The following is a 15,832-nucleotide window of genomic DNA, read 5'->3' on the forward strand; positions in this document are numbered from 1 at the left end:
TGTCAGTGGTAGTTTCAGATGCTCCTGGCACACTGAACAGCTTCGCACGACCCTTTCCATGTCCCTATCGATATCTGGCCACCAGACATAACTGCGGGTCAACATTTAGATTTAAATGCTCCCAGGTGGCCACTGAAGGTCCTGTACAAGGGTATCCTGACTCTGTGGGGGTGATAACCATGCAGGTTCCCCGTAATAGGACGCCATCTTCTACACCGAGCTCGCCCAACTTACGGGCGAAAGGCTGTAGGGTTACTGGAAGGCCTCCTTTTTCCTGCCGCTCAACAGAATGAAGCAAAGCTTCGCCAATCCCAAGTCTCGCTGTGTCCACATGCTCTCCTGCGCAGCCATCACCAGCCTGGTGTCAATGAAACTGAGCATTGCAATTACCTCATCAGCCGCAGGTGGGGACAGGGTGCTCACACAACAGCTGAGGTCGTCTGCTTGAGCAATTTGCTTGCCCGGGAGGTGCTAGAATGGATACTCGTACTCGGTCAGCAGGAGCGCCCAATGCAGGATCCTAGCTGATGCGATTGGTGGAATTCCATTATCTCCCTGAAGAGGATGAGCAGCGGCTTGTGGTCGGTTACAATGACGACATGTTGCCAATAAGCGTACTGGTGGAACATTTCTATCCCAAAGATCACCGCCAAACTGTCTTTCTCTATTTGAGCATAGCGTCACTCTGTGTCTGCCAGAGTTCTTGAAGCGAACACAATGGGCGTACTATGCCGTCATCCCAGCCATGGGCCAGCACTGCCTAGATGCAGTGGGGGGGGGGGGGATATCACATGTCGAGGTTAGGGGCCTAGGCAGATCATAACGTGCAAGAAGCTGTGTAGAAGACAGAAGCTTCTTAATAGCAGCAAATGCTTTCTCCTGCAAAGGGCCCCAGTACCGTTCCTGGTCCTTCCTGAATAGCACGTGGAGCAGAGCTAACAGAGTGACCAAGTTGGCAATGAACTTCCCATAGTAGTTGACTTGACCTAAAAATAACCGGAGCTCAGTGGTGCTCTTCGGAGTCGGGGCTCCTTTTATATCGCAAACCTTATCTTCCACTAAATGTACGTCCACTCTGTAACCGAGATAGGTCACCGCTCTCGCGCAGAACACACATTTGCTCCTACAAGGGAAAACAGCCGGAATATTTCCTGTAGTTTGTCCATATGTTCCTTCTCTGTGGATCCCGTGATGAGCACGTCGTCCAAATAGACTGCCAGCTTTGCAAGATGTTCTCCATCACCCACTGAGAAATCGTCGGAGTGGATGAAACCCCAAATGGGGTGGCTGTACTCAAACAACCTCCAATGGGTATTGATGGTGGCAAACTTTCTGGACTCTGGGTCTAGCTCCACATGCAGGTAAGCATAGCTCATGTCCCGCTTCGTGAAGGAGCATCCTCCAGCCAATCTGACCTATTAGGGCGCCATGGTGGCACAGTGGTTATGACTATTCAAAGCGTCAGGGTCCCAGGTTTGATTCGCGGTTTGGGTCACTGTCTGTGTGGAGTCTGCCCGTTCTCCCTCTGTCTGCGTGGGTTTCCTCGGGTGCTCTGGTTTCATCCCACAAGTCTCGAAAGACGTGCTGTTAGGTAATTTGGACATTCTAAATTCTTCCTCAGTGTACCCGAACAGACGCCGGAATGTGGTGACTAGGGGATTTTAACAGTAACTTAATTGCAGTGTTAATATAAGCCTACTCGTGACAATAAAGATTATTATAATCCGCTACCCAGGGACATAAGGTACCGGTACAGTCGCGAGGACCTATTCACGGTGAGTTTAAAATCGTTGCAGAGACGGACAGGTTGTTGGACTTCATTACCGGCAACATAGGTCCAGCCCATTCCACACACTGAATTGGGCATATGCCTCCCCAAATCCTGCAGGCATCAAAGTTCCTAGAAAAGCATAAGGAACAAGCCTTGCCCTAAAATATCAGAGTTGAACCTGGGCTTGGTGTCCGTTATCCTACCTAGGCCCTCCTGGAACACCTCAAGAGTATTTACTCAGCATGTAGTCGAGATTTTGAAAGACCTGTTTGCAGTCGAACCGGAGGATTCTTAACCAGCCTCGCCCCAATAAATTTGATCCCAGTCCCTGCACCACAGCCAAGGAATGCGAACCAAATGCTACCCATGGGTTACAGGAGTCACAGTGGTCCCCATGATCTTGAAAGACTCCCCGGTGTAGGTTGCCAATCTCGCTTTAGTATCACAAAGTATCAGTGGCATGATCCCTGCCGAAGCCACAGAAATGTGCAGAGGTCCACAATGGAGATGGCAGCACCAGTGTCCATTTGTATGGACTATTAACCAGTAGCATGACCTAGATGGGTGCTACTTTTGGAGCCATGACACAGTTCAGTTGCATTAAACAGTCCTCCTCATCCAGGGTGCCCACGTGCTAAACCCTGGTCCACAGCTATCTGAGTGGTTGCTGTGGACGTTGTGCTCTGCATCGAATCTGGCGGCCCTGATGTCACGAATTCGTCCCCCACACAATTGGCAATGCACCGTCTGTCCCCATCATCCTCGGGAGGTATCCCACCGGTCACCGCTAGCATCTGAGATCTCAACTTTGCGGAACTGCCTTTGAGGCTGCCCTTTTGGAGGAAGCCCAGCCAGACCAACACCAACCTGTGATGCCGAGGGGGTCCAGAAGAAAGGGGGAGAGTCAACCCCATAATTCATGGACTCCTCTGTGTACTCTCGGGATAGTGAACGTTCAATGGCCTGTTTGAAATCTGGGGTGGGTTCCGCCAATAGCTTCCTCTCTGTGGCTGTGTTATTGATGCCGCATATGAGCCGGTCCCTCAGCATCTCAGAGCGGGGCGGCTGAACTCTTGTGTTCAGCCAGACATGTTCAGCGGGTCAAGAAGTCAGTAACTGATTTGCCCAGATACCGCACTGCTCTATTAAAATGATACCGCTGCATAATTGTGGAAGGCTTGGGGTCATGGTGTTCTGAAACCAATGCGACTAGTTCATCAAAATATTTGGAGTCCAGCGCTGCTGGATAGGTCAGATCCTTTGGGCCCCGCAAGCGGTTAGGAGGAGGACTGCCTGATCGTCTTCCCCCAAAATCCTGTTTGTCTGGAAAAGTACCTCGTGCTCTGCATGCTAGTTCCAATATTCCAGGCCTGTGTCAAAGGCTTCCAACTTTCCAAATAATAGCATCTTTAAATGGTTACGATGTTGCGTCCCGAAACTTCAGATAGTCAGGCGGTTCTACGAGCGACACCAGAGTTTCCTTTCATCCTCGTCGTCAGTTTAGCAACTTGAGGACGCCGGTGGTAAATGAACATTAATTTATTAAACTATTTACACAGTTCTGCTCAAAGCAGCATATCACCCCCAGTACAGTCCTTGCTGGGAGAAGTAGCTGATATTAGTACATAACGAGCCCCAGATACGTGGCCCTCTCATACTCCACGAGTCCCATGGGAAGGTCAATTATGATTTCCACGTGGTCCTCGAGGGGGGTTATGACACCTGCCTATCTTTGTATCACCAGCAAATTCAGCATGCATTGCTAGCAGGCCAGCAGCACGGTTCGATTCCCGTAACAGCCTCCCCGAATAGGCGCCGGAATGTGGCGACTAGGGGCTTTTCACAGTAACTTCATTGAAGCCTACTCGTGACAATAAGCGATTTTCATTTCATTTCATTTCATTTCATTACTGTACCAACCTGCTAACTTTGTGTTCTTTTCAGATCCTCTAAATATGCCTTAAGAAAATACATTTTTGCTTTTCTAAACTCACTATCAGTTGCTGTCTGACCTGCTGAATTGTTCCAACACTTTGTTTTTATTTCGGATTTCCAGCATTTGCAATATTGTGGTTTTTTTTCCCATTCTGTACTTAGCCTGTGTTTGTGGCTTCTGTTAGTACAAGATGAGAATAGGAGCTAATCTTGTCAGCATTTTGTTCACAAAGATCTGATTTGGGGCATTGAGTCAGCAGTTTGCAAATGGTTTCCATAGAATAAATCCAAAAAGGCATGCAGTGAAACTTTAATTATCTGCTGCAACAGAGGACACCCTACCCGGACAGATAATTGAAAATCTCCCAGGCTGATGCTATATTTTTAGCTTTTTATTGATTTTGGATTGCCTAATAAAATTCTCAGCATGTTCAGATAAGATCCAGCTTCTTCCTTTCTTGAATAAAATGTTCATAGCCCAATTCTTGCTAAATAAACGCTCCTGAATCATACAATTTACAGTGCAGAAGGAGGCCATTCGGTCCATCGAGTCTGCACCAGCCTTTGGAAAGAGCGCCCTACTTCAGCACCTGCCTCCACCCTATCCCAATAACCACACCTAACCTTTTTGGACACTAAGGGCAATTTAGCATGGCCAATCCACCTAACCTGCACATCTTTGGACTGGGAAGAAACCAGCGCACCCGGAGGGAACCCATGCAGACACGGGGAGAGCGTGCAGACTCCGCTCGAACTTGGGGTCCTGGAGCTGTGCTAACCACTGTGCTACCTTGAACCCAGAGCCCTGACTCAAGCACATTAGAAATAGGAGTAGGCCATAGCCTTGAGACCACTCTGCCACTCAATAAGATTATGGCTGAACTTCGACATCAACCTCACATTCCTATCTTATCCCCATATCCCTTGATTGTTTTAACATTCTATTCAAGAATGGGATTGCTAGATTTTTGACTCAACAATAGCGCACCTAGCCCTATAAGGTAGAGAATTGTGCTCCTATTTATGATCTTAGCTCCACTGATTCGCAACTGAATAACTATGCTTCTCATGATCTCCTTCCTAAATGGCTGTCCTCTTATCCTGAGACGAAGACTTCACTGCTCTTGAGGACAGAAGCTAAGGTACAAAGCTGTCCTATAGGAAATTCTACCATAAATAAAAACAGAAAATACTGGATAAACTCAGCGTTCTGGCAGCATCTGTGTCGAGAGAAACAAAGTTAACGTTTCAAGTCCATATGACTTCTGCAGAACTGAAGAGGTTTGGAGATGTAATCAATTATATAGTTGGAGAGGCAGGTAAAGGAGGTGGGGTAGAATAGGGGTATTCCTCCCCACTCCCCAACCACCAGCTCCACCCCACCGCCCTCATCAGCGCACTCAACCCCCCCACCCTGCAAGAAAAAGCAGATGGAACCTGCTACAACAGCGCTCCCCAGAGGGTCCGCCCCGTCACAGTGCCCGAGAATGTACCCCCCCCCCCCGTGCTATACTCTTCTCATGTGCCCCCGGACACAACCTCCTCGACTGATTCTCGTTTTCCAGACCCTGGTGTAAACCATGTCGGCGAGCTATGAATATTCGGTGAGGTGGGAATCGTGGCGGGAGAGGCTCAGTAAGTATATTAAAATGTATTTAAATATTTTCACATCTTTCTTGGTGTGAACCTCGTTATGTCACTGGTGAGGGACCTGGAAATCGGAAAACGCGATCGTGCCGACACTAATTGCAATTTCCGATTCTCATGGGATTTTCCTTCCACGTTGCCATTCTCGCTGACAGCGAACGCAGGCTGAAAATCACTCCCAACTTGTGAAGCCTTGATTTCAGGACAGTGAAATTGCAGGGAAAAGGTGTTGGCTCGTCTGCAGGATTCAGTACTAACAAGGAGAAAATGCAGATTGCTCTGAGGAGAGATAGGAGGCTACAGGAGTTTCGTTTCTTGTAACCTGCCAAGTAGAATGTAGGTGGTTAGCAAGGATAGAAAACCATTATGAATAATATACATGTAACTTTTGATGGTTGAATTTGACTCACCTTTTGGTCCCCAGAAGAGGAGGCACTAACTTTAACATTATTATTGTTTCCCAGATCAGCGACTGAAAATTCCCTAATTATCATCGATGAATTGGGAAGAGGCACCTCTACATATGATGGTTTTGGCCTGGCCTGGGCCATATCAGAATACATTTCCACCAAGATTTGTGCATTTTGTATGTTTGCCACTCATTTCCACGAGTTGACTGTCCTGGCTGACCAAGTGGCAACAGTCAACAACTTGCATGTGACTGCGCTAACCACAGATGAAACACTAACCATGCTGTACCGTGTAAAGAAAGGTAAAGCACAAACGTATAGCGGCACCAACTCTGAAATGATTTTTACTCTATTCTCTAAATGGTATTGCATAGAACAGGTTAATGACAATCATGCATATTCCAAAGTTTCCAATTGGTCTACGAGAGTGCAGCAGATTGCTGGTTAATTGTGCCACATAAACCGCTTTCTGCATTAGTGAGTGAATGATTTCCTTTCATGTATTTACAAAATATATCCCTACAGACAAGACAATACCTTTACATTTGCCCCCTTCTCAGAATTTTATTGGGTTTGTCTGTTCTGAAAAGGCAAATGGAGAAAATGTACCTTTGGGTGGAACAATTTCCACAATAAATGAGGTCATAGCTACAAGATAAAGGGTGTGATTCAGCCACTGCCTTGCGCGTGGCGCAGATCCGCGCGCACTGGGTAAATAGCAGGATAGGCCAAAATCCAGATTCATGCCGAGCTCGAACCAGTTTGCAATTCCACCTCGGTGGAAGAGCATGGCCCGTTGTTGATGGCGAGCTCCGGGTCTTCGCAAAAGATGGCGAGATTATCATTAACCCTCATTTGCATTCATTTCAATCTCATTTGTGAGATTGAAGTTGAATGCAGCGGCCTCCCAGGAATTACTTGACTCGCCCGCGAGAAATCATCTGGACGTTGTTCAGTACTCCTTTATAAAAACCTGAGGCTCGTGCAATAGTTGCTGAGGGGAGGTGAGTAGCTATTTCCATTTTCCGGCATGCAGTTCAAGGGCACCGGAGCTGCTGCCCCAATGCTGGGGTGGCTGGGCTTCGTCGGGGGTGAAAGGTGATAACTTAGCTTGCAGCCCGGTGGAGGCTGTTGGTCTTCCAACATTGAACGCTGGTCATGCTGCCCGCACTGACAGCTGCTGCCACTGCCTTCCAGGCGGTGTTGCTGTTCCTGCTGCTGGGCCTGCAGCCCCCTCAAGGGAACAGGATATCCCGTCATGCATCACGGCGTTGAGAAGCCTGGCCAGGTTGGCATTGCCAAAGCGAGGAGCAGGTCTGTGTGCTGCCATGCTTGTGTGTTGACTGGTGGTGAAGGAGTATTTAGAAGTAGCTTCCCCATGTTAGCGGCGAGACGCTGAGGGGCTAGTCCAGCAAAACAGGCGGCGAGACAACCAGTCGAGATTCACGTGGGGCTTATTTTTGCATAAGTACCATTGAATATGTGCCGCGATCACGCCAATGCGGCCGTCGAAAAACACTTTGCCAAATATGACCAAAACCACTTAGAAATTTTCTGTTGAATCGTGCCCATAGGTTTGGAAATCTTTCGATAATGTCATTTTTCCATTGATATTTAGGCTGAACATTTCAATACCTGTTCCAGAGGTTCTACTTGTGCCTATGGGTCTCTAGCTGATTTACTATCTCGTACCCACTACTGGCACAGCGACTGACATATTTTAATAAATGCCCAACAGGACTTGAAGGGAAAACACGACCTGTAAATGTATGCTACTGTTGAATCGAACAAATGTGACTGTCAGACTCCTGAATTCACAAAGCTCCATGGAGGAATGAAGTTTTGATACTTAAAATGACAAATATTTGTTTTCATCTCTAACATTGGGGGGGGGGGTGGGAGTGCAGTATAAATGGTTTTTTTTGGGTGTAATGGAGAAACAGTTCGGTGCAGCAGTGTAAAGAGTGGATGACGAGGTTTCTGGTGCTGTTGATCGGCTGCTTCCGGCACTTGTGTTCAGGAATTGGTTCGTGCGACTGCCTCAGCCGGATCTATCAGTGGTTGAATGTGACATTAAAAATTAGAGGCAGAGCAAATTGGATAAAAATGTTAATCCTAATTGTTTTAAAAATGCCGCCAGTGGCCCCTGTTTTATAAATGGATATAACACAAGGTAATTACTGTTGACTAATAAAAGCAGAATGAGTAACACACAGCTAGAGTGGGAGGATTGGAGACCTGGGGTTCAGCTCATTCTGAGCGTTTGTGAGAGTGTCACCATTTCAGGAAAGCAGTTGGTGCTGGGTAATTTAAAGCCCAGCAAGTCTGTGTAGGCCCCCTCATTTTGAAGCATATAATTAATGTGGGAAGGAAACATTTGTAACTAAGAACAACATGTTGAGTTCAGAGTATCTTCAAAGCTGCATCTGCTGCACACAGCCCAAACATCTTGTGCTTGTTAATATATTTTGCCTTCACAAGACCTCAAAGCTGTCGATTCATTTTTCACCCTCCTCCTCCTCCATTCCTCTATCAGGTTGTTTCAACTTCAATTTGTTTTTCTTCCCCCCCACCCCACTTTTCCCCTTTTGGCTTTCTGCCCCCTTGGTTCTTGGCTGTCGGCTGTCCCACCTGTACCTTCTTTATGTGGTCAATCATCATATGTGAAAACAAAAGATGAAGGAGAACACATTTCCATATTGTAGTTAATTTTTCCATAACACCCTCTGGGCTCTCCTCCCTCTTCCTGGCCATCATAGCCTCGAACTGCTTCATGAATATTTTGAGTGTTTATTTCTACAGGGAAGCAGTAGTGTCAGCATTTTCTGAGTTTGCATTTTGCCAGTTTGTACCAAGCTCCCTTATCCTGGGTCAATTAAAGTAGTCATGATGATTAACTTTTTCTATCATTTAATCTTGTACTCCTGTGCAAAATGTCTGCTCATTTGCTTCCCTTCAAATTTCAGAAGTCCTTTTCTCAACTCAGTCTTCTAATATTAAGAGTCAGTCTTGTTGCTTTTCTCTACCATTTCAATGGTTCAGAGCCTAACCGTGTGAGTTGGCAGCTCGTAATGAATGCAATATTTAAGGTGTAATCTGACCAGACCATTATAGTTTCCGAATTTGGCTTCAGACTATATCGAGTCAACTCATTTGACAATATTGTTCAGCATTCTGTTTGCGTTGTTGACTGTTGCTCTGTAATGGGTACTTTGAGTTTGAATTTTAATTTTGAAGTACTAATCTTTCTGTTTTATATGAGCTGGACAGGAGGCTATCAAAATAGGTTTTACTCAAATCGCTTAATCTGGTTTCCTCTAGAATGCTTTTATCACTGACTTGGGGTTCTGGAAATCGGAACAAATGTGGAATATTATTTTATTCTATTCCTTACCTCCAGTACCACATGCTAGCGAGATCAGGGATAGGAGAGTAGACCAGGTGAATGTGTGGCTGGAGAGTTGGTGCTGGAGGGAGGGATTTAGATTCCTGAGGGATTGGGACTGATTCTGGGGAAAGTGGTACCAGGACAGGTTGTACCCCACCAGGACCGGAACCAATGTCCTCGCGGGGATGTTCGCTGGGGGGGGGGGGGGGGGGGAGCCTTGATCATATTGTCATAGCAATTTACCTAGAATTGGTGTTCAATTTGTGAGAGTTTTATTTTGATTAAAATAAAATGAATTAAAAGTACTGAAATGCTATGAGATCCAGAAGTGATGCAGTGGGATGGCAGAGAGGATTATGCATTGTCGTGGAAGGTGTTTATTTTCCTATATTTTCTTCAGGACAAATCAATTTCTGTTTCCAGTTGGGACCAGGCGGGAGAGCCTTTAGTTCTCTTGCACTATTACTGCAGTCAGGTGTTGGTGACCAAGCCAGTGATGCATAACCATTAGCTATAAACTGATTGTTTCTAGCAGTGGATAGGACACTTCCAATAAGGATGTGGCTGACCTCTAAATATGCAGTACAGCAGGCAATGCCAGAACTTAAAATGATCACCTCCAGCCTCCTCTGCAAAGGCGTGCTAGTTAATCGTAAATGAGTTGTATGGCACAGTACCACAACTGCAGGAGGATCGCATTAGCTTTTGTTTTGTGTTTTACATCGCAACTGGATTTCGGAAATCAGTTTATTTTGGCAAATATGTAAGCCTCAGTATTTTCCTTTTTCAGACTCACCCCGTATTCTTATAGCTTGTAAATGTTCAACGCTAATAATAAATATCCTGCCTCTGACCTGAAACTTCAGGAGCCTTTCTAGCTGGAAGACCAACTCATACTTGTTGAAGTCCACCAATTTGAATTTTTAAACATTTCATCATCGACAGTTTAATGTTAATAATGCACTTCTAACTTTGTAGGTCCTGCAGTTGCTTGATGAATCGCTGATGAATAAGCAAAGGAGATAACTAGAATTGTGCGAAGGATATTAACTGGCCATTTGCTGTAGACATAGAAATGTTTTCCAACTTCTCGTTTCAGCTACTTAAGTGTCGTGCTTCCCAGGAGTGCAATGTGTTAACAGGGTATAATTTCCCTCAGCCTGGAGCTGCACTTCCCAGTGAAGTACCAGCTGAAATGTTCCTTAGAAATTAGACGGTTGAGAGGAGATTGAATAGGAGTGTTCAAAATCATGAGACAAAGTAGATGGGGAAAACTGTTCCCCTTGCTGGAAGGGTCGAGAACCAAAGGATAGCAGTTTAAGCTGAAGTCTACATGTGGACTGAATGGCCTACTTAGGTGCTGTAACCATTTCTGAGATTGTTTTTTGGGTAGTTGCATTCAGCAGTTCAAGTTTGTTGTTGCTGGATCCTGGAATCTTATTGAATTCTTATAAATTGAAACTTGAAACTATACTATAATCCAGTTCATCCGGCCAATTGTGCTATTGCCAACTCGTGGAAACTGCATTGATGTCCGGCAAATATTTCAAATCTTGCTAAGCTTTGTTTATATAAACATTACATAATTTGAATTCCAGAACACGGGGAATTAAGCTTTTCATTGTTACAACTTCCATGATTGCACTCTTAACCTCTTGGCATCCAGTAATTGTATGGTTTTGAATGCTTTAAACATGTTTCAAATTTTATTTGCAGGTGTTTGTGACCAGAGTTTTGGGATTCATGTGGCTGAGCTTGCTCAGTTTCCTAAACATGTTATTCAAAGTGCTAAGGACAAAGCCATGGAGCTCGAGGCGTTCCAAACTACAGGGAACTCTGAAGATTCTGATCAAGGGCCTGCAGCTAAGAAATCCCGCCAAGAAAAGCAGGTCTGTGACTGAACAAAGGGAGTTTAGACACTGAATTATTTAGAATTATTTTACATTTCAGAAGTGAGGAATATCAGTGCTGAGGCGGAGAGCACTTCTACAATGGACTCGGCATTACCATGAAGTACTCAAAGATCATATACAGAATTGGGTGGATCCTACTCTTTGTTGTTCTTTGCTCTGTCTTAAGTACTTCAAACACGACCAGAAGAATACCTTGTACCATGATCAGTATGATACGGCCTTTATCTCCACGTGGGCCATCTCAGTCTAATTAATCCTGCATCATACAGAGTTTTATCCTATGGTTCGATCTCCATGAAATCCAATTAAATGAGAACCCCATAAGTCAGCAGGAAGAGGGCGACATGCATTGTACTCGTGTCACATTGGATTTCAACTGCAATATTCTCTTGTTTCATCAAAAACTACTTATAGAGAGGAATGTTCATTTTATAAAAACCTGGGCCGGGATTCTTCCCTACCCGGCGGGGCGGGGGGGTGAACCACTCCGGTGTCGGGACGCCCCAAAGGTGCGGATTTCTCCGTACCTTTAGGGGCCAAGCCCTAACCTTGAGGAGCTAGGCCTGCGCTGGAGTGGTTGCCGGCCGGCGGGAAAGGCCTTTGGCGCCACGCCAGCCTGGGCCGAAGGGACTTCGCTGGCCGGTGGAAGTCCGCGCATGCGCCGGAGCGTCAGCGGCTGCTGACATCATCCCCGCACAAGCGTGGGGGAGGGGGTCACGTCCGCGTCCGCCATCGTGAAGTCCATGGCCAACACGGAAGGAAAAGAGTGCCCCCACGGCACGGGCCCACCCACCAATCGGTGGGCCCCGATCGCAGGCCAGGCCACCGTGGGGGCACCCCCTGGGGCCAGATTGCCCCGCACCCCCTCCCCCAAGGACCCTGGAGCCCGCCCGTGCCGCCAGTCCCGCCGGTAAGCGAGGTGTTTTGATTCACACTGGCGGGAGAGGCACTACAGCAGCGGGACTTCGGCCCATCACGGGCCAGAGAATCGCCCGGGGGGGAGGGGGGCACGCCAACAGGCGCTGCGCGATTCCTGCCCCTGCCGAATCTCTGGTGCCGGAGACGGCGGGGCGGGATTCACACCCCCCCCCCCGGGCGATTCTCTGACCCGGCAGGGGGTCGGAGAATCCAGCCTCTGAGCCAGGAGTACAGTTTTTGTACATGGGGCCCAGAATCGTTTTCAGGATTTCAATCCAGGCGACCACTTAGTGACCCAGTAGACTGGAAGTAGTCATCATGACCACCTTCATCAGTAGGCCTATCTGCACAGGAACTCTTCACTCTGATTGAGCAAAAGTTGGAGCTCGGTACCCCGTAGCTGCAAAACCACCTGCCAATAAATTATTTAAACAAATAATTTCAACCAAACATTGCCAAATGAAAGGATGATAATTATTTTTAATTGCAATAATGTGATCTTGGAAATTGGTACTAGTGATATCTTCAGACTCTTGTCCTTCCTTTTAAGATCACAACTTTCTTCAGCGTTAGTGGTTACAATATTAAGATGATTGCACACACTGAGAATGTTAATCAGTCTTTTCTGTAGGCGCCAGGCCACTGAAAATGTTCATGGGGAAGAGTCAGTCGTGGGCAATATTTTGTGGGTTAATTTAATGCAACAGTAGACTCACTAGGGAAAATAATTAGCCTGGAATGCTTAGTATCTGTGTGGTCATATGAGGTACCGATTAATACATAATTAAAGAGTAATAGAGCATTGTGGCCAGAGGGGTATACTGTAATTCAACAACATAAATAATATTTTCCCTTCTATTTTGTAGGATGGTGAAAGGATCATTGCCGAATTTCTGTCAAAAATCAGAGCTTTACCCATTACTGATATGTCTGAGGAAGATGTAAAGCAGAAGTTGATGAAGCTAAAGTCTGAAGTGCTGGCACAGAATAATGGTTTTATCAACAAAATTATCTCAAGATCCATAGTGTTGGCATAAGTTCATGGTTTTAAAGTTAACTTCACAGAATATACTGAGGTGTATAGTTTTAAATGTGATGGGGTTGGGGGGGGGGGAGAAGAGAGGCGTGAGGAGAACAAAAGTATCTATAACGTGGATGCCACCCATAGCATGGCCAGTCATGAAGATGAAGATGTAATTCCTTCCCTCACAGTCAACACTATGTTATTGCCTCTGTGAACATGTGAAGTGTCTAGTTCATAAATTGTAATAAAGTGGTTGTTATCTTGAGAGCAAGAAAGACATGTTTTTTGGGGAATAGTAAAGCCAGTCTTTTTCACGAGTACAGCAACCATATATGTGTCAACAATTCCCAGGTTGAATTCAGATGTGAAATAGGGCACAGTTTGGAGGAGTGCTGTTCTTGCCAAGCTCTGCTTGATACCATTTATGCTGCACACTGTAGCTGCGATGTGAGTCCACACTGCATTTAATTTTATAATTAATTTTCTTCTGGAAGATGAGATTTTCAATAAAATTAATAAAATCTCCTGTTGTTTGTTTCTTTTGTGACTGGAACAAATTAGATGGCCGACAGCATGTGATGTTCAGTAAAATAAAAAGGAAAAACTGCAAATGCTGGAACTCATTACACCTTAACCAGGGGAAAAGATGCTTCATGGAAATGTAATCAAAAGAAATGAACCAATGGAGGGCATATTAGGAGGGATGATTAAAAGAGATTAAGTTTTAAGGAGGATAAGAGGCGAGGGAAATGTAGGGGTTTAGGTACAGAATTCCCAAGTATCTATCAAAGCATGGCCGGCGATAGTTGCACGAAGGAAGAGACAAATTCACAAGTGATCAGAATCTGAAGGTTGTGGGCTGGGAGAGATTACAGAGATGGGAAGAAGTGCAGCCATATAATGGTCTTTAAACATGAGAATTTTAAATCCAAGATCTCAGCTGACTGGAAGACTGGCAAATGGGTGCTTGATGTGGGATAATATGGACAGAACTTTGGATGAACTGAAGTTGGACAAAAAAAAAGAGTATTTGAATAGTTGAGTCCTGAGTCTAGTTTCAATAGATGGGTGGAGGCAGGTGATGCTGTAGATGTGGAGATATGCGGTCTTTGTGGAAGAGGCATTGGGAGCTCAGCTGAGTCAAACCGTGCCGAGAGCACAGGTTGAGAACAGTCTTGTTCATTCTGAAACATTGGCTAGAGAAGGGAATGTATTATTTGGCAAGGGAATGCAGTTTGTGACATGGGACAAACATGATGGGCGCAGTCTTTACAGAGAAAATTGCTTCGGGGGCGAGCCTCTGAGATCGGGATGCCATTTAAAAATGGTGCCCCAATCTCTCACTACACTGAGGACTCCCAGCGAGCAGAGCTCCTCGGTGTAGCAAACGATGCTATATGCGGCTTGACTGTGCGTGCCCCACTGAGGCCCCTTCTGTAATGCGAGTGCCGTTGTATAGCTTTGTGTTTCTTGGCGCTGCAAGTGCCGGGAAACAGCTAAATGCGCTCGCTATGGGACTTTTCCCATTTAATTTTAAGCCGTATATGATGTCTTCTGAACACTTTCTTTCATTTGTATTAGTTGCCTGTTAATTAATGATTGATTTGTGTGGATTTTAGCTACAGTAAAAATCTTAAACCAGGGGACAAGATTTAATTTCCTTTGGGTAAGTCATCTCTTTCCAGTGCAGAAATTGTAACAATGCCTACGGGAACCTTGCCCCACTGAAAGGCTGGAACTGAGATTGTGCACCACCTGTCCATACAGAAATAGCCTGATTTTTATTTCCATCAACTCCATTAGGAATACAAATCACAGCCTTGTCATAGCAGATAACCGCATGTCCTTTTTATTTACACCTGATCTTTGGAATGCCCACTAACTCTCATTGACCTATTCCAGTTGTAAGCAAATCCCTTCTGATGCATGCAGACCTGTCTTCCAACTCCATTTAGACAAACAGCTTCAATGTCGTATCTCTTTAATCTTATTAATTAAAGACATTATAAAATCCACATTTATTTAAACAAACATTCAATCTACGTTTTGTGAATACATTTAATTGAAAATTGATTTTCTTGATTAGTACTTAATTAATTGTTTTGGAGTATAGTGTTTGCTTTTTAAAAACACGCATAAATTTGTCCCTGATTAATTGTTAAACGTTTGATTCTCACTTCAGTGTTTTGGCCTGTTTGAGGATGTAATTTTTTGCTTTTTAAAAAATTAATTTCAGGGGGAAAAATTGATTTTGATGATGGAATTCTGCCAACCCATGCTAGAGATATAAAATGACACTGAAGTGAAACTATAATAGCCCTTGGCATGGAGACCTGACACAGCCGAGGTCTCGTCCGTTCCAACCTCATTAACTTGCTGACCTGACATCTCAAGCCTGTTTGCTTCCACTTGTTCTGCAAGTTTAAATAATTCAAACAGCTTGTTTATGTTAAGCTGTGCCAACAAAGAAATAAATCAAATTTAGGATCATGAAGAGTGGAGCTTAAACAAATTGAGCTGTGTTAAGAGCGATGTATCAAAATAGGCCATTTGTTTGTTTTTTTAATTTAAAAAAAAACAATTTTTAAGCTGACCAGGCTTATTGCACAACACTCAGTACAACTGCATATTTTGTGGTCAGATATTTTGCTGCTAATTTCCTCTTGACAGTTCTGATAAGTAACTCTTTGGGGTCTTTGTATTATCTGGGCTAAAGTAAATTAGAATTGTTTCAATGCCTCTGGGATAGGAAATAGAAATAAACTAGGGGTCCTAGTCTGGATTGCTGTCAGTATCTGCTGCTTCAAGTGGTCATTAGTGATGAGA

The 15,832-nt window shown here is 45.0% G+C and overlaps 1 protein-coding gene across 1 annotated transcript in view; it reads left to right on the plus strand.

Moving 5' to 3' along the window:
* msh2 (mutS homolog 2 (E. coli)) overlaps positions 1-13,531 on the plus strand; it is a 115,813-nt gene extending 102,282 nt beyond the window's left edge. Inside the window, exons 14-17 of the mRNA XM_038813706.1 lie at positions 5,818-6,065; positions 10,868-11,040; positions 12,849-13,094; positions 13,325-13,531. Of these exons, the coding sequence (XP_038669634.1) occupies positions 5,818-6,065; positions 10,868-11,040; positions 12,849-13,019 (592 nt within the window). The 3' untranslated portion in view covers positions 13,020-13,094; positions 13,325-13,531. The remainder of the gene's footprint in view (positions 1-5,817; positions 6,066-10,867; positions 11,041-12,848; positions 13,095-13,324) is intronic.
* The last annotated feature ends 2,301 nt before the right edge of the window (positions 13,532-15,832 follow it).

Source organism: Scyliorhinus canicula, chromosome 1 (assembly GCF_902713615.1).
Source record: "Scyliorhinus canicula chromosome 1, sScyCan1.1, whole genome shotgun sequence".
Lineage (NCBI taxonomy): Eukaryota > Metazoa > Chordata > Chondrichthyes > Carcharhiniformes > Scyliorhinidae > Scyliorhinus > Scyliorhinus canicula.